At 48.7% G+C, this 26,249-nt stretch overlaps 1 protein-coding gene across 8 annotated transcripts in view; it reads right to left on the bottom strand.

Moving 5' to 3' along the window:
• Positions 1–26,249, bottom strand: part of LOC105467776 (class II major histocompatibility complex transactivator) — a 65,379-nt gene that overhangs the window by 26,319 nt on the left and 12,811 nt on the right. For 4 of the 8 annotated variants that reach the window (XM_071084114.1, XM_071084115.1, XM_071084117.1 and 1 more), the window contains exons 2-7: positions 7,330–7,476; positions 6,994–7,089; positions 3,709–3,771; positions 3,433–3,513; positions 891–935; positions 265–411 (exon numbers count right to left, since the gene is read on the bottom strand). In XM_071084114.1, the coding sequence (XP_070940215.1) occupies positions 265–411; positions 891–935; positions 3,433–3,513; positions 3,709–3,771; positions 6,994–7,089; positions 7,330–7,476 (579 nt within the window). Of the gene's footprint in view, positions 1–264; positions 412–890; positions 936–3,432; positions 3,514–3,708; positions 3,772–6,993; positions 7,090–7,329; positions 7,477–25,598; positions 25,691–25,854; positions 26,098–26,249 lie in introns of those variants that run through there. The other 4 variants (XM_011717482.3, XM_071084118.1, XM_071084119.1 and 1 more) reach the window with 3 other exon arrangements.

Genomic DNA, 26,249 nt, shown 5'->3' with positions numbered 1-26,249 from the left:
ATGAGGCTGGCAGGTGAATGCCCTAATTGGTGGAGATTCCCTCCTAATCCTTGCACGGATGTGTTTCCTTCCGAGGCATGTTCTCTGCCAGGGATTGAACTGATGGGGGCCCCAAGGATGAAACTGGCTGGGGAAGAGGTGAGTGACACTGATAGGGTCGGGGAGAGGGGAGGTCCAGTTCCTGGCAGTCCCTGCCTTGGTGTCAATTCCTTATCCACCTCCCAAGAGGGAGAAAGCCCACCCTCTCCAAGCCCCCTAACATACTGGGCATCTGATTGGTTTCCTCTAGGCGCATCCGGCCGGAGGCTGGCTCCTGGTTGAACAGAGTAGGCAGTGGCAGGCACGGCAGGGTGGAGGAGTTGCTCACTGGTCCCACCAGGAAACTGCCAGTCACCACAGCTGGGGGCTCAGCTGTGAGGAAGGGGGCTGTGTTAGAGGCTGGCTGCTTGGAGGGGCCTTCCTGGGATGGGGAGGGCCCCAGAGTGGCGTGAATCTCTCTCCTGACAGAGGAAATGCTTGTCATCCTCTCAGCCCTGGCTGCAGCTGTGTTGATCAGCAACTGCTCTGTGCCAGGCAGCCCCCCAGTCCTCTCCCTGTGACTTGGCTCTGAGAGCTTTGCTGAGCAGGACCCTAGGGCTTCCACACGGAGAGCTCGGGCAGAATAGAACCTATGAACAGGCTGTTAGCTCCAAGGCCCTACCACCTTCCACAAACAGTCGTGAGCCCTTCAGGGGACCCTAAGAGGCCCCAAGCTCTCAGGCTCTGCCCAAAGAAGGGCAGGGGCTGTACCATGCACCATCCCCAACTGACTTGGGCCAGGAGTTCAATCTCTTCCATCCTCTCCCCAAGTTATCCACCCCTCCGAACCCTAGCCCACCTGCCCTGCTCACCTGGCTTCCAGTGCTTCAGGTCTGCCGGAAGCTCCTCTGGGAAGGCTGCAGAGAGAACATATGGTCAGCTGCCCCAGGGAGAGGATGTCCCAAGCCAGGAGAGGCTCAGGACTCCAGTAGGCCATATGGCCTTAACTTCCAGGTTGGGAAGTGGTCTTGTACGTCCCTTTACCTCCCCTTCCTCTAACCATTCCAACCCCAGCTCCTTGGCTTGAACCCAAATCCCATCTCAAACCACCCCAGGCAGTGCAGCAGCAGAAGAGACCTAGCCACAAATGGGGACACAACACGGGTTTTAACTAAAAAACAAAATAGAACAAAGCAAAGCAACCTGCTATTGAGTCCCTTCCTAGCTGTGTGCCTTTGCAATGCAGCTTCTCTGAACCTTTGATCTCACATCTATGAAATGGGGGTGGTGGTTCCTACATTGCAGGAGTATGCCAGAAATCCGTGAGTGAGTATCAAGCACTCACATCAACAGATTAAAAACCCATATATCCCTTAGCAAGGGTCTGCTTAAACAAATTATGGTTCATCTACCCAAGAAAACACCACATGGCCTTAAAATAAAGGATGCTGAAGTACACAAGGGGAAGTGTAAATCTGCAATTTACACTTGAAATGTACATTGAAATGTACCAAAAATATAAAGAATGAGTGGGTGGATGGATAGAGGGATGGACAGATGGATAGAGATGTGATGAGATGAATAAAACCCAACATTAATTGTAGAATCAAAGTGGTACATGGTGGGTATATGGACCTTCATAGTACCATTCTTTCACCTTTTCTGTATCTTGAAAACATTTTTTTCTTTTTTGAAACAGAGTCTAGCTCTGTTGCCCAGGCTGGAGTGCAGTGGCGCAATCTTGGCTCACTGCAACCTCTGCCTCTTGGGTTCAAGTGATTATCTTGCCGTCACCTCTCCAGTAGCTGGGATTACAGGCGTTTGCCACTATGCCTGGCTAATTTTTGTATTTTTAGTAGAGATGGGGTTTCGCTATGCTGGCCAGGCTGGTCTCAAACTCCTGAGCTCAGGTGATCTGCCTGCCTTGGCCTCCCAAAGTGCTGGGATTACAGATGTGAGCCACTGTGGCCGACTGAAAACTTTCATGATAAAATCTTGGGGGGAAATATTTATCAAATGAAAACATAAAGAAGAAAAACAAAGAAAATAAAGAAACTACTGAAGATAGGACCATGTCCTCTCCCTCAATAATATGGAATGTGACCTCCCAGACATAGTAAATGAAGAAAGCGAAGTACAGAATAGTGTAAATAAAATATGGCCATTTGCATGGAAAATTAAAGCAAATACAAGAGCTTGTTTTATTTTTGACAAGGCAAGAAGGAAGCTGGTCACATAGGTTGACTAAGATAGCAAAACTGAGAGAACTATAGAACAGAAGTGGGAGGGAGATTTTTTTTTTTTTCACTGAATATTCTTTTTGTTGTTGTTGTTTGAGACAGAGTCTCACTCTGTCATCCAGGCTGGAGTGCAGTGGCGTGATCTTGGCTCACTGCAACCTCTGCTTCCTAGGTTCAAGCGATTCTCCTGCCTCAGCCTCCTGAGTAGCTGGGATTACAGGCATGCACCACCACACCCGGCTAATTTTTGTACTTTTTGGTAGAGACGCGGTTTCACCATGTTGGCCAGGCAGGTGTCAAACTCCTGACCTCAAGTGATCCACCCCCCTTGGTCTCCCAAACTGCTGGGATTACAGGCGTGAGCCACTGCGCCCAGCCTTCACTGAATATTCTTTGCACTTTTAAAATTCTTATACCCTGTGTGCGATTCACCCGTTTTAAAAATAAATAAATAGATACAGGGCTTACCCATAGTGAGACCCATAGTAAGTACTCAGTTAACTGTTACACCCATTTTGCAGGTGTTTTCATTCAACAGCTATCTATTGAGTCGCTACTGCATACCAGGCACTGCACTAGATGCTGAGGAAGCAGTCATGAGCAAGAAAGACGAGGTCCCTGTGCTCACAGTGGCAGAGCAAGGCATAAAATATGTCCAGATGGTAATGAGCGCTAAACTGCAAGGAAAAAGACACACAAGGTGAGAATAACTGAGCTAATCTACAGGGAAGAGTGGTCAGAGAAGGGTTCCAGGAGAAGGTGACAGTTTAGCCAAGACCAGAAAGATTCAAAGGAGTCAGCCATGGGAAGAACTGGGGGAAGAGCATTTCAGGTAGAGACTATAGCAAATGCCAAGGCCCTGAGGCTTGAAAGGGCACATGGGTTACAGGAGTGGAGAAGCTGGTGGTGGCTGAAGTGTGGCGGCTCATAGTGGATTTGGAGAGGGAGGAAGGGCCATGCAGGCCTTGTGGCATGTATTTTGTAGCCATTGGAGGGTTATCAGGGCCATGAAATAATCAGATGTACATTTTAAAGCTCCTGTCGGCTTTTAAAGCACCTCCCAGCCAGGCAGGACTTAGCGAGGGAAGCAAGTTGGAGCCACAGCAGGCTTTGGAGTCAAGGAAAGGCCAGGTCTCAAGCAATTCTAGGTTGGATCAGGGAGGGGCTCACTCACGTCTTTTCTGACTTTTCTGCCCAACTTCTGCTGGCATCTCCATACTGTCACCGATCACTTCATCTGGTCCTATGTGCTCTACTTTGAGAAAAACCAGAGACCAACTCACACAATCAGTGGAAGCCCAAGGTGAGTGTCTATTGTCCCCACCTTGGGGAGAGGGGTCTGACTGCCCATAAATGAATGGTCATCAAGTATTAGGGCGCCCCCCAAGGAAGAAGTCAGGAAATGCAGGCTGAGCCAAGACCTGCCCCCCCACCGCCCCCACAAACTTACTGAAAATGTCTTTGCTCAGGCCCTCCAGCTGGGAGTCCTGGAACACATACTGGTCCAGTTCCGCTGCCCAGACAAGGAAAAGTGCAGTCAATCAACAAGGTCTCACTGAAGGCCTACTGTGTGCCAGGCCTTGGGCTGGAGACCCTCTGGGCCTGGCACACAGTGGGGGCTCAAGAAATGTTTGTTGAATGAATGAATGATCAAACAAATGAATGAACACTGACGCTCCAGGGGCTCTTAATCTAATTGAAAAGGTGAGGTATGTATCCATGAAAACTTATCTACTGCTGCAAAGAAGAGCAAGGCGGAATGGTAGAGTTACTGCAGGATTTGAGTTCAAATTCCACCTCTACTCTCCACTAGCCCTACTAGCTGTGCAATCTCGTGTTAGCTACTTAACCACTCTGGGCTTCCATTTCCTCATCTGTGTAAGATGAATAAATAATGCCTATTACCCAGGGATCGATGGTGATAATTACAGGTTCTACATCTAGAGCATCCAACACAGTAGCTGGTATACAGTAGGCACTCAATAAATAGTGGTAACTATATAAAGGGGTACATGGCTTGGAGCCTTTGGAATACAGGCACCATGACACGAGGTCCGAGAAAAAAAGTGTATAGTGGGATGGGGCAATCTGGGAAGGCTTCCTGGAGGGAGGGATCCTGGAACCAGGCCTTGAAAGATGGGGCAGAGTCTGGGAGAAGGAGAAAAGATAGCTTTTTGGGTCATAGTGACAGAGTCTGGAAAGATGTTCAGAGTATGTTTAGGAAACCCTGAGAGATAGGTGACGGTGGTAGAAGTTTCATGCTGGGGAAAGTCAGAACTTGATTTTATAAGCAATGGAGAGCCACAGAAGTCTTCTGAGCTGAGGAATGGAAAGATGGCCATAATGAAGGTGATGAAAATGAAGACGATAATAATGATGGTGATAATAATGATGATGGTGGTTGTGGGGTAGTACCTAACATCTATTGAATGCTTACTCTGCGCAAATTCCTTTTCTAAATGCTTTACACATTGTGACTTACTCAGTCTTACAACCATCCCATGATGGTGAGTGTGAATATTATCTCCCTTTTACACATTTGGAAGCTAAGGCCATATTTCAGGATGCTGCAAAAGAATACTTGCCCAGGCCTGGGCTTCACCTTCCAGAAGCAGAGAGAAAACCCACAGACTTGAGAAGCAGACTTGGGTGAAGCTGCCTGTTATGATTTGAATATTTGTCTTCTCCAAAACTCATGTATAAATGTAATCCCCTATGTGGCAGTATTGAGAGGTGGGGCCCTTAAGAGGTGATTGGGGCTCTTCCCTCATGAATGGGTCAATTCGTTCATGGATTAGTGGATAAACAGTTTAATAAACTGGGTTGTCATGGGAGTAAGACTAGTGGTTTTATGAGAAGAGGAAGAGAGACTATCACACCAAAACCTCTTGCCTCGTGATGCCCCACACTGCCTCGGGACTCTGCAGAGAGTCCTCACCAGCAAGAAGGCGCTCACCAGATGCAGCCCCTAACGTTGGACTTCTCAGCCTCCATAACTGTTAAGAAATAATTTTTTTCTTTATAAATTACTCAATGTCAGGTATGATGTTTTAAGCAACAGAAAATGGACTAACACACTGCCTCACCTACTTGCTGAGACAGCTTCCACTGCCTGTGGAGATGCCCCTAAGGGTGGGGGGGGGGGAGACAAATACTACGACATGCCCAAATCCTTAATGACTGCCTCCAGTTGTGAGGAAATGTGAATGTCCTCAGCCCCAAACACTTCTGCTTCCCCCATGTAAATCCCCAGGAAGGGAAGGAAACCATCAAGGTCTCAGTTCTGTAATTTCTGAAACATGAACAATTACTAGTCTCCTCCATTTTCTTCTTTGTATGATTTTCAATAAATTGTGCTCTGGGGAAATATTGGCCACATTTGGATCAAGCACAGAAGTGCTGAATGCTGCAGATCCTGGGTGGCCAGGAAAAGGACCACTAAGAAGGGTTTTGCAGGTTGTTCACTGCACAAGGGTGCCCCAAGCCAACAGGGAAAATGGGGGCAGGAATCCAGTTTGCACTTTGCTAGCCAAGCAGTTACTTCCTAGTAGGGGCTGCATCCTCCAGAATAGGACCACTTTTTTCTATTTCAACAGAGGCTCTGTATGAGGTGGTGGTGATGCTGACGAAAGGGGATTCTCTATCCCACTTATCTCTCCCAAAAAACAAACCACTAGCAGCAACACCACCACCACCTCTTCCCAAGAGTCCTGCCCTTGTCTGAAAGCTGTAGCTCGGGCCGGGCGCAGTGGCTCACGCCTGTAATCCCAGCACTTTGGGAGGCCGAGGCGGGAGGATCACGAGGTCAGAAGATCGAGACCACTCTGGCTAACACGGTGAAACCCCGTCTCTACTAAAAATACAAAAAATTAGCCGGGTGTGCTGGTGGGCGCCAGTAGTCCCAGCTACTCGGGAGGCTGTGGCAGGAGAATGGCGTGAACCCAGGAGGCGGAGCTTGCAGTGAGCCGAGATTGCGCCTCTGCACTCCAGTCTGGGTGACAGAGCGAGACTCCATCCCCCCTCCCCACCAAAAGAAAAAAAAAAGCTGTAGCTCTTCTTAAAGCTGCAAATTGACTTCTTTGCTTAAGCCCTAGCAAATCTTCCAACCCCAGACACTTTCTTTTTTGTGGTTAAAAATGGGGACTTTGAAATGAGAAAGACCTAGGTTAGAATTTCAGATCTGCACATTACTACTTCTAAAGAAAACTTCGGTAGGTCGTTTCACCTCTCTAAACCTCAATTTCCTCATTTGTAAAAGACAGAAACTAACAATATGTATTTCCTTTGTTGTTGTAAGGATTCCAGATGATAATATATGGCCAGCAATGAGCATACTATGAGTATCCAGTAAATGCTAGTTATTACAAATACTAGAGTAGCTTGGCTAAGGAGCTGGGAGGAAAAGGGAAAGAGGCGTATGGTATGGGCTTCGTAGGAAGGATAGACAGAAGAACAAGAAGCAGAAATGGGTATAGACATGGAGGTGGAGGATGTAAACATGAGATTTTTGTTTTCTTGGTGGTCATTATTGAAGGGACCTATTTCTCCCACTGGACTCCATCTCCCCGCTCTTCCCTGGAGTCTCCGTTCTTCCAGCCGTTGCTCCGCATCACCCTTGCAATGATTTCTGTGGGAGGGGCCTGACGTGGCTCATGATGAATGGGTGATATTGACAAGTGACAGCAAAGAACCCTTGCCCTTGATTGTTCTTTTCTGGGCTCAGGTGCTTCCTCACCGATATTGGCATAAGCCTCCCTGGTCTCTTCATCGCCTTCCATGTCACACAACAGCCTGCTGAACTGGTCACAGTTGATGGTGTCCGTGTCGGGTTCTGGGAGGAAAAGTCCCTTGGATGAAGCAGGGAATTTCTGGGAAGAGGGCTGGTGGGGAAGGAGGGAGAGGCCGGGCGGGGCTAGGAGACCATGCCTATCTGCAGAGAGCGTCCCACAGGCGTGGGAGCTGTCCGTGGTGCTGACGGGAGCACAGGGGCCAGAACTTCCCTTGATTGCCGTCTGTACAGCAAGCTGAGGGGTGGGTGATACCGGAAGAGACCAGAGGGAGGAGGGCCCACCTGAGTAGAGCTCAATCTCTTCTTCTCCAGCCAGGTCCATCTGGTCATAGATGTGGTAGAGGCACAGGGGGTCAGCATCGCTGTTGAGAAGCTCCAGGTAGCTGCCTTCTAGGGGCCCCAACTCCATGGTGGCACACTGTGAACTGCCTGGGAGGGAAGACATGCTCAGTCACCTCACAGGGTGTTGGAAAGAGGCAGAGGATTGACACCTACAACAACTCCCAGCTGGTGAGGGCTGGGGATGCGAGGAGTGAATAAAAGTGGTCATTCAGCACCTCTTATATGCTCAGGGTGGTGGAGAGAGGAAGCCACATTCCCTTCCTCCAAGGAACTTACAAACATATGAGAAGATACCCAGGAGGTAGAAGAGGGAACTAGGAAGTGTAGATTCCATCAATCTCACACAAGAGAGTCAGGAGACCTGTCCCACATTTGGCAATGCCATGAGTGGTAACAGCTAAGATTTATAAAGCACCTCCTATATGCCAAGCACATGAGCTGTCACGTTTAATACTCATATTAGCAACTATGTAAGGAACGTACTATTATTATCCTGACTTTGCATATGAGAAAACCGAGGCTCAGAGAGGTGAAGTGATTTATGTAAGGAAACCCACGTCCGAGTGGAACCAGGATTTGAACCCAGACAGTCTGACTGAAGGCCCTGCATTTAACTGCAATATTCTACTGCTTTGGGTGGACTTGAGCAAGTCTCTGCTCCTTTCTGTGCCTCAGTTTCCTAATATGTAAACTGAAGGAGTCTGAGCAGATTCTAAGATTTCCTCATCGTTTGAAGGGCATATTAAATACTTTTAACACTATTTCATTTAATCTTTAAACAATCCCAGATGTGGATACCTCAAATATCCTGACATGATCATTATACAATCTATGCATGTAATAAATACTCACATGTACCCCATAAATATGTATAATATTATATATTAATAAAACAAAAGAAAACAAGGAAAACCAGATACATCCACATAAAAACATGTACGTGAATGTTAGTAAAAGGATAATTCATAATAGCCAAAATATTAAAACAGCCCAAATATCCATCAAAAAATAAATGGATAAACAAAATGTTGCTTATCTATACAATAAAGTATTCTGCCATTAAAGGGAGAAAGCATTGATACATGCTGGAACATGGATGAACCTTAAAAATATATGCTAAGTGAAGAAGCTAGACACAAAGGGTCACATATTGTATGATTCTACTTATCTGAAATGTCCAGAACAGGCAAATCCATAGAGACAGAAAGTAGAAGAGGCAGGACATGGTGGCTCATGCCTGAAATCCCAGCACTTTGGGAGGCTGAGACGGGAGAATTGCTTGTGCCCAGGTGTTCAATACCAGCCTGGGCAACATAGCAAAAGCCTATCTCTATTAATTTTGTTTTTAAATAAAGAAAGCATATTAGTGGTTGCCTAGGGCTTAGTGGAGAGGGATTTTGGAAGAAAATGGGGAACAACTGCTGATGGGTATGGAGTTTCTTTAGGGGGTGATGAAATGTTCTAAAATTGACTGTGGGGATGGGAGATGGTCGCACAACTCTCTGAGTATTCCCAAAAGACCATTGAAGTGTACTTTTTTTTTTTTTTTTTTTTTTGAGACGGAGTCTCTGTCACCCAGGCTGGAGTGCAGGGGTGCAATCTTGGCTCACTGCAACCTCTGCCTCCCAGGTTCAAGCGATTCTCCTGCCTCAGCCTCCCGAGCAGCTGGGATTACAGGCACCCCACCACCACCACACCCAGCTAATTTTTGCATATTTAGTAGAGACAGGGTTTCACCATGTTGGCCAGGCTGCTGTCAAACTCCTGACCTCAAGTGATCCGCCTGTCTCCTCAGCCTCCCAAAGTGCTGGGATTACAGGCATGAACTGTACTTTTTAAGTGGGCAAATTTTATGATATGTGAATTACATCTCAATAAAGCTGTTAAAACCTAGGAAGTAAGCATTATTGTCTCTATTGGCAGATGAAGAACTTGAGACTCAGAGAGGACAAGCAACTTCCTCAAGATCATGCAGCTCTTGCTGGGGAAAACCTAGCTGAAGGCTCATCTGTGTGACTCCAAGGCCCCTGCCCTGATCCCTGGTTCAGGTCCATGTTTCCATGGTATATTCATTTCCCAGGGCTGCTGAAACAAGGTACCAGCATCCAGGTAACTCAGAACAATAACACTTATTCTCTCATGGTTCTGGAGGCCAGAAGTTGAAATCAGGGTGTCAGCAGGGCCACGCTCCCTCCAGAGGCTCTAGGCTCTAGGGGAGAACACTTCCTTGCCTCCTCTAGCTGCTGTGAACTATTGGTGATCCCTGACTTGTGGTCTTGTGGCTGCGTCACTCTAAACTCAGCTTTAGTGGCCACATCACCCATTCCTCATGTCTCAAGTCTCCTCTTTCTCTTATAAAGACACTTGTCATTGGATTTAGGACCCACCTAGATAATCCAGGATGATGTCATTTCAAGATCCTTAATTCTTTTTTTTTTTTTACCCTTTTTTTGAGACAGAGGCTTGCTCTGTTTCCCAGGCTAGAGTGCAGTGGTGCTATCTCGGCTCACTGCAACCTCCACCTCCCGGTTCAAGTGATTCTCCTGCCTCTGTCTCCTGAGTAGCTGGGATTACAGGTGCTCACCACCATGATCAGCTAATTTTTGTATTTTTCGTAGAAATGGGGTTTTGCCATGTTAACCAGGCTGGTCTTAAACTCCTGACCTCAGGTGATCCTCCAATCTCAGCCTCCCAAAGTGCTGGGATTACAGGAGTGAGCCACTGCACCCAGCCCCTTAACTTAATTCTATCTGCGAAGACCCTTTTCCCAAATAAAGTCACACTGAGAGGTTCCAGGGATTTGATATGGACATATATTTTGGGGGGGCCACGTTTCAACCCACCACACATGACATGCAGATGAAGGCTGGAAGGAAACAGAGGGAGCTTCCTGGAGGAGGTAAGAGGAGAGCTGGCCCTGAAGCTGGAGGACCAGGGGGAGCCTCCTACTGTCCTATTCTGGGCCCAGAAGAGAATAAATTGAAGGGTAAACTCATGAGAAAACACACACGCGAGTCGCCACCCCATTCCAGACACTCATTTTCTTTTTTTTTTTTTTTTTGAGACGGACTCTCGCTCTGTCTCCCAGGCTGGAGTGCAGTGGCATAATCTCGGCTCACTGCAACCTCCGCCTCCCGGGTTCATGCCATTCTCCTGCCTCAGCCTCCCGAGTAGCTGGGACTAAGGCATCCACCATCACGCCTGGCTAATTTTTTTTTTTTTTTTTTTTTGTATTTTTAGTAGAGACGGGGTTTCACCATGTTAGCCAGGATGGCCTCAATCTCCTGACCTCGTGATCCACCCACCTCGGCCTCCCAAAGTTCCGGGATTACAGGCATGAGCCACTGCGCCTGGCCTTTTTTTTTTTTAGACAGAGTCTCACTCTGTCGCCCAGGCTGGAGTGCAGTGACGCAATCTTGGCTCACTGCAACCTCTGCCTCCCGGGTTCAAGCAATTCTCCTGACTCAACCTCCCAAGTAGCTGGCATTACAGGCGCCTGGCACCATGCCCGGCTAATTTTTTTATTTTTAGTAGAGACAGGGTTTTGCCGTGTTGGTCAGACTGGTCTCGAACTCCCGACCTCAGGTGATCCGCCCACTTTGGCCTCCCAAAGTGCTGGGATTACAGGTGTGAGCCACCATACCCAGCCCAGAGACCCATTTTCTTTCACTCATCCACAGCTTTCACTGCCTGTGGAGAGGCTCAGCATAGACCCTGGATGTCACAGAGAATGATCTTTCCAGTCCAAGCTGGGGCACTGGCTGGGGCCGCTTGTTCATGACAGTTGAGTGGGGGCTGCAGGAATCCAAACATAACCGGCTTGCAGCGAGGTCCCAGCCAGCCGTGACTAGAGGAAGCAGAACTGAAAGATGGGGCCACAACCCTTTTCCTGGAGTGAGGCCAAAGCTGGGAGGTGGTTGGGGGGTGGGACGCTCCACCTCTCCCAGCCCCTTGGTCAGGGACACAGGCACGAAATCTATTCTCTCAGAGCAGTAAGAGAAGACTCCTTTGCCCCAACTCCTGCCTGCTGCCCGTCTCCCATTCCACCCATGCTCTTTATTGAGAGCCTACATTGCAGCACGCTGCCTCCTCTTTGAGGCAGTGTGATCTCGTGACAAGAGCTCCAGATGGACCCTAGCAACTCCATGAATGAGTTGTGTGACTTTGGACTTTGGGCAAGTTACCCAGACTCAGTTTTCTCACAGCATCGGGTCTGCCAGGGACCTTCAAGCTTGACCTCTTTCCTTCACTCTGCAGATGACAAGACTGAGACCCTGGGAAGGACATGACTTGCACAAGACCCCGTAGACTGTCGGTGGCAGCCCCTGCACCTGCTCTCCCACTCTCCCCCCGCCAAGACCCCCGGGCTGGTGCTCTTTCCTCCCAATCAAAATGTTCCCAATCAAATGATCACCCTTGAGAGACACAGGTCGTATCACAGACGGGGGATAGTGGGAGGGACTGAAGGGAGGAGCCTGGAGATATTTAGCCCACCCCACTTATTGATGAGCTCTGCTTCAAACTCTGGATGACATTGCCATGTGGTTAAGCACACAGTGAGATAAATACATTGAGAAGGGAAAGAAGGCAAGTATTGTGAGCTTTGGGGTAAAATTTACCAACTTTGAGACTACCCCTGCCTACTAACACACTGCCACCTAGGCAAGTTCATTTTTTAAACCACTTAGAGCCTCAGTTTCCTTATCCATAAAATGGGGATAATAATAATTGGCAACTCACAAGGATTAGGGGAGTTAAGTTGCATGGAGCCCTTAGAAAGGGGACTGGCAATCAGTAAGTGCTGAATGAACAGAAGTTTTAAGGTAGCACAACTTCTACATGGTGAGTACAATATGTGTGATGGCCATCATTATTATTAGATTGCTTCTTACCTCTGTGAGAGTGACAAAGGGACACTTTCCCTTCCATTTCTTCCGAGGTCAAACTTTGTGAAGCTGAGCTTTCTGCTCTTTTGCATAAGGGGACCCTACAGACTTAATAGGAACAAGAAAGCCCCCACAGGCCAGGAATGGTGGCTCACATCTGTAGAAATTCCAGGAGTTTGAGACAGCCTGGACAACATGGCGAAACCCTCTCTCTACAAATAACACAAAACTTAGCTGGGTGTGGTGGTGTGTGTCTGTAGTCCCAGCTACTCAGGAGGCTGAGGTGGGAAGATCGCTTGAGCCTGGGGAGGTTGAGGCTGCAGTAAACTGAGACTGCACCACTGAACTCCAGCCTGGGTGATAGAGCCAGACTGTGTCTCAAAGAAAAAAAAAAAAAAAAAAAAAAAGGCCCCCACAGCCAGCAGGGCAGCTTGGATGGTCTGACCATGCCCCCTATCACCACCACTGAGAAGTTGCCTGGGCAAAAAGTTACCAGAGGTCCTAAGATCTGTGTCACTGGCTCAACCTGGACAAGAAGAAATCCACTCCCAGAAACCCCCAATACACATTTCAGCCCCCCCAGTTCCTGCTTCCCTAAGACCGAAGCCTGCACCTTAAGCACTTCCTTTTGGGTGTGGATTTGCAGCTCACAATGGACTTCTGCCTCCATCCCCCATAGCTGAGTTCCCAAAAAGCTCTGGGGAGAAGGCAGGGTAGAGTGTTATGCCCATGTGAGCTTGGAGGAGGTTCACACGCCTCAGTGAAATGGCTTGTCCAAGGTCACGTGGTTTGGGAGCTTGCATCTGAATTCTGGCTGCGATGCCTTAGCCAAGTCACTTGACCTCTCTGAGCATCAGTTTTCCCAACATTAGATCTGGACAATGAAGATCGCCTTGCAGCCCAGCACTTTGGGAGGCCAAGGCAGGCGGATCACTTGAGGTCAGGAGTTTGAGACCAGCCTGGGCAACATGGTGAAATCCTGTCTCTACTAAAAATACAAAATTAGCCAGGCATGGTGGTGCGCTCCTGTAATCCCAGCTGCTTGGGAGGCTGAGGCAGGAGAATTACTTGAACCTGGGAGGCAGAGGCTGCAGTAAGCCAAGATCGCGCCACTGCACTGCAGGCTGGGCGACAAAATGAGACACCGTCTCAACAACAACAACAAAAAAGATTGTCCTACAGGATCATCAGAAGGCCAAGGGGGCTTCTGTGTGGGGTGCCAGCTACATGGGAAGCCCACAGTCAAAGGAAACCCATTACATTAGGGGGTGTCAAAGCTGAAACTCAGGCCCAAGACTCTAGGTTTCACCACAACGCCACAGCTGCCTCCCAGTCACACCAACATCTACTTGAATCTTGGCATGGGACTGTCCTCTATCCCCAGACCCAAGTTTCCAATGTCTATAGACGCTTAGAAAGTGCTTCAAAGGCCCCTTCATTGGATTGTTTCTCCAACCCACAATGCCAGAGCAGGGTGGAGGGAAAAGATGGCCCTGATCATCCCATGGCAGAGAGAGCTCTTCAGCAATCCCTGAGGGCAGGGATCGCATCGCTCAAGCTCACTTCCTCCCAGCTCTCAGCATGTTTCTGCACATGGCAGCCTCTCTTCATCCGTGGCAAAGATGCAGAACTAGAATTCACAGTGCCCAGCAAGTGCCAGGTACCAAATGACATGACTCGTAGGTGTTATCCCATTTGGTCTAACTTACACATCAGCTATTTGTATTCCTGTTTCTCAGATGAAGAGACAGGCTCAGAGAGATTAGTGAGCTGAGATTTGAACCCAACTACCCATCTCCAAAGCCTCAGCCCACTCTACAGCCTTTTTGAATGGCTCTTGGCCCCCCACCACCCCGGTGAGGAAAGGCGTGGGTGGCAAGACAATTTCTCCTTTTGAGGAGCCATCTGGAGGCAGGGCAGAGGTGTGGTCTGTGTCTTTCTGGTAAATGGGCAGTATTTTTAGAAGGTCCTCTTTGAAACTGTGCTTCCCCCTGGGCCACCACCTTCCACATCCAACTCGAGAAAATATTCCTGATCTTTTTGCCATCAAAAGTCCTTTTTAGGGTTCATTTTCATCCCCACTTCACACTGCTGAAGGATTTGAAAGACTAAGTATAGACACTAAACGGATGTCTGAAATAACAATTCATTTCTCTCTCCCCCGAGGGAAATCAAGTGTTGCCGGAATGTTCTAACTCAGACCTAAACAAGCTGGAGATCAGTGCATGCAGCTCTTCTGTGCATAGCATAATGTTCCATCTCAGCTGGTGGGAGATGAATGGGAGCTCAGATGGTGAGCTTTGGGGTGAAATTTCCCAACTTTGAGATTATCCCTACCTACCAACACACTACAATCTGGGCAAGTTCATTTTTTAAACCACTTGGAGCCTCAGTTTCCTTATCTGTAAAGTGGAGAATAATAATAATTGGCAACTCATAGGGTTAGGGGAGTTAAGTTGCATGGAGCCCTTAGAAAGGGGACTGGCGACCAGTAAGTGCTGAATGAACAGTAGCTTAAGGCGGCACAGCTTCTGCATGGTGAGTACAATATGTGTGATGGCCGTTTTTATTATTTGCTTCTTACCTCTGTGACAGTGACCAGGGAAGATTTCTTTGTGTCTGGACCTGTGCTAGATGCCTTGCATTTACTATTCTGTTTCAACTGTTAATGGCAACTCTGGGAGATTTGTGTTATTATACCCATTTTACAGATGCAGGGGCTGAGATCATGTCCAGTTCATTAGATTATTTTCTTTCCGGAGGAGGAGAGTCTATCTTTGAGGGTCTAAGGAGGCACTGCAAGGGAGAAGAAGACTCTTTTGCTATCCCTAAAAGCTTCCAGCACTGCTCTGAACTGTGATTAAAGAGCATGAGAAGGAAGCCAGTGGTGGTGGCTCATGCCTGTAATCCCAGCACTTTGGGAGGCCGAGGCTGGCGGATTACTTGAGGTCAGGAGTTCAAGACCGGCCTGACCAACATGGTGAAACCCTATCTCTACAAAAATACAAAAATTAGCTGAGCTTGGTGATGGGTGCCTGTAATCCCAGCTACTCCGGAGGCTGAGGCAGGAAAATTGCTTGAACCCAGGAGGCGGAGGTTGCAGTGAGCCGAGATTGCGCCACTGCACTCCAGCCTGGGCGACGAGCAAGACTCTGTCTCAGAGGAAAAAAAAAAAAAAAAAAAAAAAAAGAACACGAGAAGGAATACTTCCCTACACTTGCCCGTGAACTTCTCCTCCTGAGGAATAATGGGAAGACCTCTGAACTGTGTGCCTAGTTTTGAGTTTCTGCTCTGCCTTTAATCCTGAGTACATTACCTTAGCCCTCCGAGCTTCCGTTTCAATGAGTGTGGGAACCCCTTCAATTGAGTCTTTTTGAGATTCTGATTACTCATTGCCTGGCAGTCTTCTCCTTTTCCTTTCACCCAAGGCCCCCCACCTCAACACCAAGTTGCTCCCCAACCTCATGACAAGCTGCTTCCGGGGGCCAGATGATGTTGAGAAGTCAGGGGCCTAGGAATGCCTATCTACCACGACCAGACCCCAAACAGCTTCTTTGTGGGCATAATAGCTCAAATGAGTTCTCCTTTTGCTCGAGCACCCTGTAGTACTCCCAGATAAACACTAAGACTTAAACATCTCTCACTTTTCCCCTCTAAAGCTGTAAAACAATGATTTACTGAGCACCCCATAAGAAAGTCGCCGAGCTCAGTTCCTTACGGGCCCCAAAGAGGTTTGCCACGCAGTCCCTGCCAAAGAGGCTTGCAATGTAGACCCAGATGATATTTTAGGAGAGAGACAAAACATCATAATAGCATAGTGGTTAAGGGTGCAGGCTCTGGGTTCAAATCTCAGTTCCACACTAGCTGTGTGACCTTGCAAACGTTACTCAGCCTCTCTGAGTCACAGAATCGACTGCATTTTATTGGCACAGTGCTTACTTCACTGGGTTGTTGTGACTTGCCTAAAGTGACTTAGCCAGTAAGTGGTACTAAGATGTAAACTCCAAAAATAAAACAGCAAGGTGTCCTTTGACACTGTACAACTGGCAAAAGTTAGAAATCTGGGAAATGCCAAGTGTTAGTTACACAGGGTTTGTGGGAATGTAGATGGATGGAGCTGCTCTGGAGAACGACCTGGCATCATGTAGAATATCTAAGGATATGTAGATCCTACAACCTGGCAATTCAGCTCTTGGGTCTATACATTCCGAAGAAATTCTCCCATAACTCCCCAGGAGAACCTATCTGAGGATGGTTACTGCTGTGTTATTTGTGTTGACAGAGGGTTAGAGGTCACCTAGGTGTCCATTACTGGGGGTGTGGACAGGTGAAAAGTAACCAGTGAACTCCATAGAGAACAAGGTCCATGATTAGAAGCAAAGACCAAATGCATCAGAAGCAAGGCAAGTAGATCTTAATAACATAGTATGGAATGCAAAAGTAAGACACTATGGCCGGGCGCGGTGGCTCACACCTGTAATTCCAGCACTTTGGGAGGCTGAGGCAGGTGGATCACTTGAGGTCAGAAGTTTGAGAGCAGCCTAGCCAACACGGTAAAAACCCATCTCTACTAAAAATAGAAAAATCAGCCTGGGTGACAGAGTGAGACTCCATCTAAAAAAAAAAAAAAAAAGGCAAAACACGTTTTATAAGAGCACATATAAACAGAAGGATACACCTGAAATGCATTAGAATGGGCACCCGGTATGGGAAATAGGGACATTAATGAAGAGAAATCCCTCATGTGAACCAAGGATCTTAGTGTACTATGACCTGGGCTGGGCTGGGCAGTTAATTGAAGGTTTAAAGGTCCAAGTGTTGAAAAGGAGGCTTCTGGTTGGGCGCGGTGGTTCACACCTGTAATCCCAGCACTTTGGGAGGCTGAGGCAGGTGGATCACCTGAGGTCAGGAGTTCGAGACCAGCCTGTCCAACATGGCGAAACCCCGTCGCTACTAAAAATACACAAATTAGCCCGGTGTGGTGGCGGGCGCCTGTAGTCCCAGCTACTGGGGAGGCTGAGGCAGGAGAATCACTTGAACCTGGGAGGCGGAGGTTGCAGTGAACCGAGATCGAGCCACTGCACTCCAGCCTGGGCAACAAAGAGAGACTCTGTCTCAAAAAAAAAAAAAAGAAAAAAAAGAAAAAAAAAGAAAAGAAAGAGGCTTCATGGGGTGGGGTCGATACCTGTGTGGCTCACCAACAATAGGGCCTATACAGAGCCTGGTACCTATAGATGCTCACAAAGAAAGAAACCTCTGCTCTTGCCACCCCATAGGCTGTCTGGGGATGGCTTGATTTGTACCTGATAGCCCAGGGTCCTGGGGAAGAGATAAGAACATGCTGGACTTGGAGCAGGATGGGGGAGGAGCTGGAGGTAGAGGAAGAAGCCCCTCGCTCTCCTGCCTGCTGTTTGCAAACCAAGTGTAGGTATCCCAGGAGAATGAGACAGAGAGAGGACTTAAGAGAAATGACTGGTCTCACTCAAGACTTTCACTTCTTGGAGTGGCACGAGGAGGTCACAACAGGTGGAGAGGAAACTAAGGCATGTAGCAACACTGCAACACTCAGGGGCTTATGGGCCTGGAAACAGTTGCAGGTTCTGATCATTTGTCCTCAAGGCAGGGAGAGTGGAAGACGTGTGTGCATGTGCGTGCATGTATATGTGTGTGATGGGGGCAGGAAGTAAGATGAGCTTCATCTCAGGAGAGGTCTGGAAATATTGCTATTGGTTGGCTCTAAATCCCCTCTCTGACCTGCAGGCTCCTCAACTGTGCAACAGGGACTTGGCTGCAAAATCAAAAGTTGAATCCGGTCGATAGGCCTACTTGTTTCATTTCCCAAGCCAAAATAACTGTGTGTGTGTGTGTGTGTGTGTGTGTGTGTGTGTGTGTGTGTATTACCATCACAATGTCTCTATATAGAGTACACACAATTGTTACCAGAGGCCCCACTACTCCCTATTGCCTTCTGCCTGTACACATTTCACATCATTATGACCCCTTTGGCATTTGGATTTGCCACCCTTGGCAGGTCCCTTCTAGCTCTGACCTGCTGGAAAGATAATGGGTTGAGAGGGATGGGTGACGGGGGCAGGGAGAAGCAGGATTCAATTCTTTCCTGTCCTGCAATGGAATTGAGGTGCACAGTAGGTCTTTTTCTACAGAGGGTCTTGGAGGCGACTGGCCCTGGGTACCCAAACAGGCCAGTTCCACACAGAGAAGAAGCAGGAAGCACTAAAGTTGCAGCATCTGGGGTGTTGGGTGCACTTTCCCAGCTCTGCTGCCAGCTCAGATGGAAAGGTGATTAAGAGATAAGCTGTCTGAGATCACACCTGTAATTCCAGCACTTTGGGAGGCAGAGGACGGAGGAAGACTTGAGGCCAGGAGTTTGAGACCAGCCTGGGCAACATAGTGAAACCCCACCTCTTCAGACATAAAAGATACAAAAATTAGCTGATGTGGTGGAGTGCCCTTGTAGTCTCGGCTACTTGGGAGGCTGAGGCAGGAGGATGGCTTGAGCTCAGGAGCTTGAGGCTGCAGTGAGCAATGATTGTACCACTGCACTCCAACCTGAGCAAGAGAGTGAGACCTTGTCTCATAAATGAATGGATGGATGAATGAATGAATGAATGGTAAGCTCTCTGGGAACTGCGGGATGCAAAGAGCTACTCCCCGCTGACACCTGCCTGCTGCTCCTTTTTGCCATCACAATTCCAGTGCCCTTGGATGGATTTCCATTGCAGCTCCCTGCCTTTTGGGTTTGAACCAACCAGCCTCTGGCAAACAAAGTAACTTCAGAGCAGGAAAGCTGAAAACAAAGCAAAACTGGCTCCAATCCCTAGCCAAAGGGCTTCTCAGCAGTTGGAGGCAGTTTAAAGAAAGAAGGACCCACTCGGTCATGGAAACAGCAGTGTTTACAATAGCCTGGTGGGATGGAATTGACCCAGGGAGTCATGAGACCTGAGATACGGGCACTGCTCTGCTTCTGATAGGCTGTGTGACTTTGGGCAAGCCCGTTCCCCTCTCTGGTCCCCAGGGCCCTCATCTGTTAAATAAAAGGGTCACACAAGAGTAGCGGTTTTCAGATGAAATTTTACATGGATCCTAAATTCCTGAACAGGTGAAGAGAGCGCGCTGTGGTTAAATAGGATCGCCAGAGGCTCCACTACTCCCTATTGCCTTCTGCTGGGACACATTTCACATCATTATGGCCTTTTTGGTTCTTGGGTTTGACACCTGTGGCTTAGAGGCCCTTTTCAGGTCCCTTCTAGCTCTGACTTCTGGGAAGATGATGACTTGGAAGGGATGGGTGACTGGGGCATGGAGAGGCAGGATTCAATTCTGTCCTTGAAACCTCTCTTGCCTAAAATAAGCTGTAGAGAGTACAGTTTAAAAACACAACTCAGCCTGGGCCTGGTGGCTCATGCCTGTAATCCTAGGACTTTGGGAAGCTGAGGTGGGTGGATCAGATCACTTGAGCCCAGGAGTTCGAGAGCAGCATGGTCATCATGGCAAAACCCCGTCTCTACAAAAAATACAAAAATTATCTGGGCATGGTGGTGTGCATCTGTAGTCCCAGCTACTCAGAAGGCTGAGGTGGGAGGATCACTTGAGCCTGGGGAAGTCGTTGAGGCTGCAGTGAGCCGTGATTGTGCCACTGCACTCCAGCCTGGGAGACAGAGTAAGACCCTGTCTCAAAAATAAATAAATACATGAAACTAAGTTAAAAAAATAAAAACACAACTCCACCAAGTGAAAGAAGCCAATCTGAAGAGGCTACATACCGTATGACTCCAGCTATTTATCTGAAAAAGGCAAAACAATGGAGATAAAAAGGTCGGGGGTTGCCCAGGGTTATGGGGGAGAGAGGGAGGGATAAATAGACAAAGCATGGGATTTGTAGGGCAGTGAAACAAGTCTGTGTGATACTATAATGTCATATACATGACATCATATATCTGTCCAAACCCACAGAATCTACAACACCAAGAGTAAACCCTCGTATAAACAAACCATGGACCTTGAGTAATAATGATGCATCAATGTGGGTTCATTGATTATAACAAATGTATCAGTCTAGTGCTGAATGTTCATCATGGGGGAGGCTATACCTGTATGGGGGCACAGGGGGTAGATGAGGGGTGTGAAGCTCTAGCTTCCTTGCTGTCCCAGCTTGAGTGCTCCCTATGGGATTGGCTAAGACCTCTGTTGTGACTGCATTGCACCTCAACTCCTGCTGCTTCCCAACCCTGCTTTCTTCCCTTTTCCTTTGGGTGTTCCCTCCTGTGACTGTCCGCAGTAAACCTCCTGTATGCAAATCTCCATCTCCTACTTGGCTTTCCAGGCAATCTGACCTGAGACAACTTACTTCTACTTTTCCTCCAAGAGGGGCCTGGAAATCCTACAGAACCCCACAAAAGACACCACAGATGCCCCCTCTGAAAGTTCAGGCAAGCCACCTATCTTCTCTGGGTCCCGATTGAGGACCTTGACCTCACAGCAACTTGGAAAATCTTAAAACTCAAATGAGCCATCATCTCCAGCTTGTGCGTTTGCCAGTGAAGGGTAAAGTTATTGCGGGTGAGGGACTTGGTGGTCCCAGGATAAGAATGAAGATGAGCTGTATGAGCTGCAGCCAGGAGACCTTCCGTCCCTGTCCAGAATGCAGGGTTGGGATAAGAGTTCCCTTCCCCACTTGCCTGGTCTGTCCCAGCTCCAGATGGCCTCCCTTCTGCTTGCCACTCCTAGCTGCAGTCAATGACCTGGAAAGGAGTCCAACAAGTTTTTCCTGGAAAGGAACCTGACCCTGGTGCTGGGGTAGGGGGTGGAGTGATGAGGATCTTGTGACTGCAGTTAGAAAAGCCAGGCCCCACACTCCAGTCTTGACCTATCCAGCTCTACTTAACACAGTCCCCTCAGCACTCTGCTGGGTGCTGCAGACCCCAGGATGAACCATGAGCCAGTCTTGCTTGCTGGGATCTGACTATGGAGTCCAGCCATTGGCAGGCTTGGCTGTGAATGAGAATTACCTGGGAAAGGTGTCAAAAACACAGCGTCCTGGGCCTCACCCCCAGTGGCTCTATTCAGGGAGTCTGCAGCCGGGCCCAGGAATCTGTATTTTCTTTCATTTTTTTTTGAGACAGAGTTTCACTCTCGTTGCCCAGGCTGGAGTGCAATGGCGTGATCTCGGCTCACCACAATCTCCACTTCCCAGGTTCAGGTGATTCTCCTGCCCCAGCCTCCTGAGTAGCTGGGATTATAGGCATGCGCCACCACACCCGGCTAATTTTGTATTTTTAGGAGAGATGGGGTTTCGCCATGTTGCCCAGGCTGGTCTCGAACTCCTGACCTCAGGTGATCCGCTGGCCTCGGCCTCCCAAACTGCTGGGATTACAGGTGTGAGCCACCATGCCCGGCCTGGAATCTGTATTTTCAAAGATTTATTTTTGGCCGGGCACGGTGGCTCAAGCCTGTAATCCCAGCACTTTGGGAGGCCGAGACGGGCAGATCACGAGGTCAGGAGATAGAGACCATCCTGGCTAACACGGTGAAACCCCGTCTCTACTAAAAAAATACAAAAAACTAGCCGGGCGAGGTGGCGGGCGCCTGTAGTCCCAGCTACTTGGGAGGCTGAGGCAGGAGAATGGCATAAACCAGGGAGGCGGAGCTTGCAGTGAGCTGAGATTCGGCCACTGCACTGCACTCCAGCCTGGGAGACAGAGCGAGACGCAGTCTCAACAACAACAACAACAAAAAGATTTATTTTTATTAATTTATGTATATTTTTTTCTAAGAAAAGATCTTGCTCTGTTGCCCAGGCTGATCTCGAACTCCTGGTCTCAAGCCATCATCCTGCCTTGGCCTCCCAAGGTGCTGGAATTACAGGCATGAGCCACTGCACTGTGCCCCTTTCTTAATTCTTACATCTTTCCTTCCTGAAGTTTCTCAGCTGCCCTCTGCTGCCATGCCCTTGGTCTAATAGTCACCAGACCCTCAGCCTAGATTTTACAATAGCTTCCAGGTCGTTCCTCTCTTGCGGTTTCCCAAACTGCAGGCATTCGTCTTCCATCTTTACAATTTTTTGGGGTCATATTGACATATCACCTGTTGTATAATTTACCTCAGGATTTTCCTTAAATTAATTTTTTAAAGAAACTTAAATAGACAGATTTTAAAAGACAGCTTTCTAGAGTTGAAAGCAGGGAGTCAGACAGATATTTGTCCACCCGTGTACCTAGCAACATTATTCACAATAGTCAAGAGGTAGGAACAACCCACCTGTCTATCAATCAACAAATGAATGGATGAACAAAATATGGGATATCCACATATTAGAATACTATTCCGCCATAGAAAGGAATTACACGCGCCATGACATGGATGAACCTGGAAGACATTATGCCAAGTGAAAGAAGCCAGGCACAAAAAGACAAATATTGTGTAATTCTATTTATAGGAGGTGGCCCAAAACATAGAGACAGGAAGTTGGAGTTACCACGAACTGGGTGGAAGGAGCAGTGGGGAGTTATTGCTTATTGGGTAGAGTTTCAGTTTGGGAGGATGAAAAAGTTCTGGAGAAGGATGGTAGTGGGGGTTGCACAAGAATTTGAAATATTTAATGCCACTGAATTGTACATTTCAAAGTGGTTAAAATGGTAAATTTTATATGTATTTTGCCATGATTTTACAAAAAGAAAACTTTTTTTCCCACGTATAAATGGAGAAGCAAAACCAAACCAACAGTATCACTTGTGGTTGAAAAAGAAACAATGTTACTAAAATAATGTCAACTTCTTTACCACTTTGTTAAAAAGAAATCTTAGCAAGCATTGGGGCACTGTCAAAGATCAGGGAAAATCAAGAGACTTTGTCCTTGATGCAAGAAGGATTGAAGGAATCTGAAAAGTATCTATGTCCTTCCTATGAGAATCGGTGGTAACTAATGCCTCTTTCTGAACTGTCTTTTGACTGTGTGTGTCTTGGTCTTTGGAAACCTCCCATCTGCCTATGCTTTCCTCTCTGAATTTTTTTTTTTTTTCTGAGACAGTCTTGCTCTGTCGCCCAGGCTGAAGTGCAGTAGTACAGTCTCCGCTTTCAGGTAACCTCCACCTCTCAGGTAACCTCTGCCTCTCGGGTTCAAGCGATTCTCGTGCCTCAGCCTCCCAAGTAGTTGAGATTACAGGCGTGCACCACCATGCCCGGCTAAAACACAAAAAGGCGTTTTAGTAGAGATGGGGTTTCTCTATGTTGCCCACGCTGGTCTTGAACTCCTGGCCTCAAGCAATCCACCCGCCTCGGCCTCCCAAAGTTCTGGGATTACAGGTGTGAGCCACTGCGCCCAGCCCCTCTCTGATCTTTCTAAACAATCCCTTTAGGATCTATAACAGTTATTCCCAATGCATGAATATTCTTTGGTGGTTTTCCAAAGTGCTTTTTCTGTGCACATCAGACATCATCAAGCAAGCTCTCATGTTTTATCCATTTTACAGATGAACCTCAGAGAGGGGAAGTCACTTGTCAGGGTGACTCAAGGCGAATCAAGGCTAAGTCCAGAAGCTTCCTACCTCCCTCCAGCCACTTCCCTGATTGCCTGGAACTGACCCAGAGTGTCCTTGGGTTAATTTTCTGATTCTGCTCTTCTCAAGGTATCTGAAGTTGGGTCTTAGGACATGAAACCAAGCCCCAGCCATCAGACAAACTGGGTATCAACAGGTTTCTCTCTGACTGCGTGGGACCTGCCCTGCATTTGTGGAGGTTCACATCTGCTTGCTGCACTGGACTGGGCTCTCGGTAGACCAGGGTTCAAATCCTGCTTCTGTAAACTGCTTGCTGTGTGGCGTTAAGCAAAACAAGCAAAACAAAACAAAACACCTCCTGGGACTTCTTTTCTGATAGAGGGTTTGTAACAGGGAGAGAGTAAAGAGATGAGACCACATTAGCCCCTCCCAGTGTCTCTGCCCTGGGGACTTTTGCACCACAAGCGAACATTGGAGTCACCTGGGATAGATGGTTTAACCTGCACGGTCTCAGCCTCACCCCAGGCCTAGCCAACGGAGCCTGGGGGTGAGCCAAGGAACCTGCATCCTAAACAGGTTGATCATCCTAGGTGATGTTCATGTGTGGGAAGCCTGGGATTCCCAGCTCAGTCATCTCCGAAGACCCTGCCTCCAAACGTTCTGAGGTTGTTGGAGACCAAGTCATTACCTAAGGCAGCCGGGGGTTTGCAAGGTGATCATTTGTTGGAGTCAAGTTCCTCTGGTTCCTCTTTCTCCAAGAGGAAGAAGTACCAGTTTCCTTGACCTCACTCCGGAGAAGTATTTATTTATTTTTTCTTTGGAGTGGGGAGCAGAGACTGAAGACTTCCTGCCAAAGTTAGAAACTTCAGGCTGTGACTGGGGAGGGAGCCATGCCTTGAACTTCTAGGCTTTTGCCGCTTCTCCTGTGCCACCTAGGGTGGAGAGGGGTTGTGGGACTCAGGAGGACCACGGCTTTTAAGAGTTACAGACAAAGCTAAGCATGGTGGCTCTGATTCCTGCTTTCCTGGACCCTAAGAAGACCCAATTTCTCACTCCCACCCCGGCATTCGTATGCTGGCTTTCCGAGGCCCTTTAGCCTCTCTCCTTAGAGGGTGTGACTCAGGACCCCAAAGCGAGATACAGAAGCGAGAGATCAAGAGATCGGTTCAGTCCGGGAGACCCCTCCCCCACCCCTCCCAACAACACACACCTTCGCCAAGATGTTCAACGAGAGTTGAGGACTTCTCTCATCCTCCGGTTAAAGGTTTGGCTCCCTGCTGCCTCCCTGCACAGGGGCCCCCGCCTGGAAAGCCCAATACCCAAGATTCCAGAGTTAGAGGAGGAATATGACCCAACAGAGAAAGTGAAGCTCAGAGAAGGGCGGCCCTGGTCCAAGGTCTGGAGTACAAGAAGGGCGTGTGTTTTCCTCTGCGCTCAGGTGCGCGCCTCTGAAGGATCCCGGGCGCACAGAGTCCGCCAAGGGTGGCCTGGGGCGTGCGTCTGCTGCGCGCTCCCCGTCTGCGCTCCAGCTTCTCTGTAGAAGCTGCCGCCAGGCTTTCCTGCCACCCGCCCACGGCCCTGGAGCTCTGGGCACAGCAAGCCAAGCCCCGGGTTCCCAGCTCCCCGTTCCCATGCAGAGTCGCTCCAGGGATGCAGGAAACGAGGTGTTTCCCGGGTCTACATTCTGCATATTCTATCCCCCCTCCTCCCAGACTTACTGTGTAACCTTGAGCTAGTAACTAACAGTCTCGGAGCCTCGATTCTCAGCCCGACGTTAGGGGCTGCAGAGAAGACTTTGGTCACCTACCGCTGTTCCCCGGGCTCCCGCACGCGCTGCTGGTGGCCTCTCCCTCCCGCCAGCTCTGGGGCCGCGGCGAGTCTGTGGCAGCTCGTCCCCTTATCATCTTACCTCCCCGCCTCCCCGCAGATCTTTTCCCTTTCACTTTCTTTCCGCATCACTAGACGCTGGCCAGGCTGTGGAGCAACCAGGCACCTGCTGTGGCCACCACGTGCTTTATCAGAAGTGGCATCCCAACTGCCTGGGCCCTTCAAGAGGTCCCTACCTCCAGTCGGCTCCTCACAGCGGCCAGCTCCACTTCGAGGAAAGTCCCAGGCCCAGAGCCGGAGCCAGGAGCTAGGGAGCCACTTGGGCAAGTGATCAGCAAGCCCTGACTTGCAGAGAGCTCGTCCCTACCCCTGGGTGGCTCTCTGTTTCTCTCCAACTCAGTCCAACCGTGAAAGTGGCAAACCACCTCCCAGGGCACATGGAGGAGTGAACTGAGCTATTCAGTCCTCTGATGCTGGCCCTACGGAGGAAGACAAAATCTCTCAGGGCCTTCCATGGATGGAAAATCTGTGTCCCCATGACCACACCCCCAGTGGTGGCAAGAGTCCCGCCCTTCCTTTTCAGAGGTCTTGGATTCCTGCTGGGTCTTCCAGGGCATGAGACCTTGAGGTG

Source organism: Macaca nemestrina, chromosome 18 (assembly GCF_043159975.1).
Source record: "Macaca nemestrina isolate mMacNem1 chromosome 18, mMacNem.hap1, whole genome shotgun sequence".
Taxonomy (NCBI): Eukaryota; Metazoa; Chordata; class Mammalia; order Primates; family Cercopithecidae; genus Macaca; species Macaca nemestrina.
The sequence above is the reverse complement of the archived record's forward strand: the minus strand, read 5'-3'. Positions and strand labels throughout refer to the sequence as shown.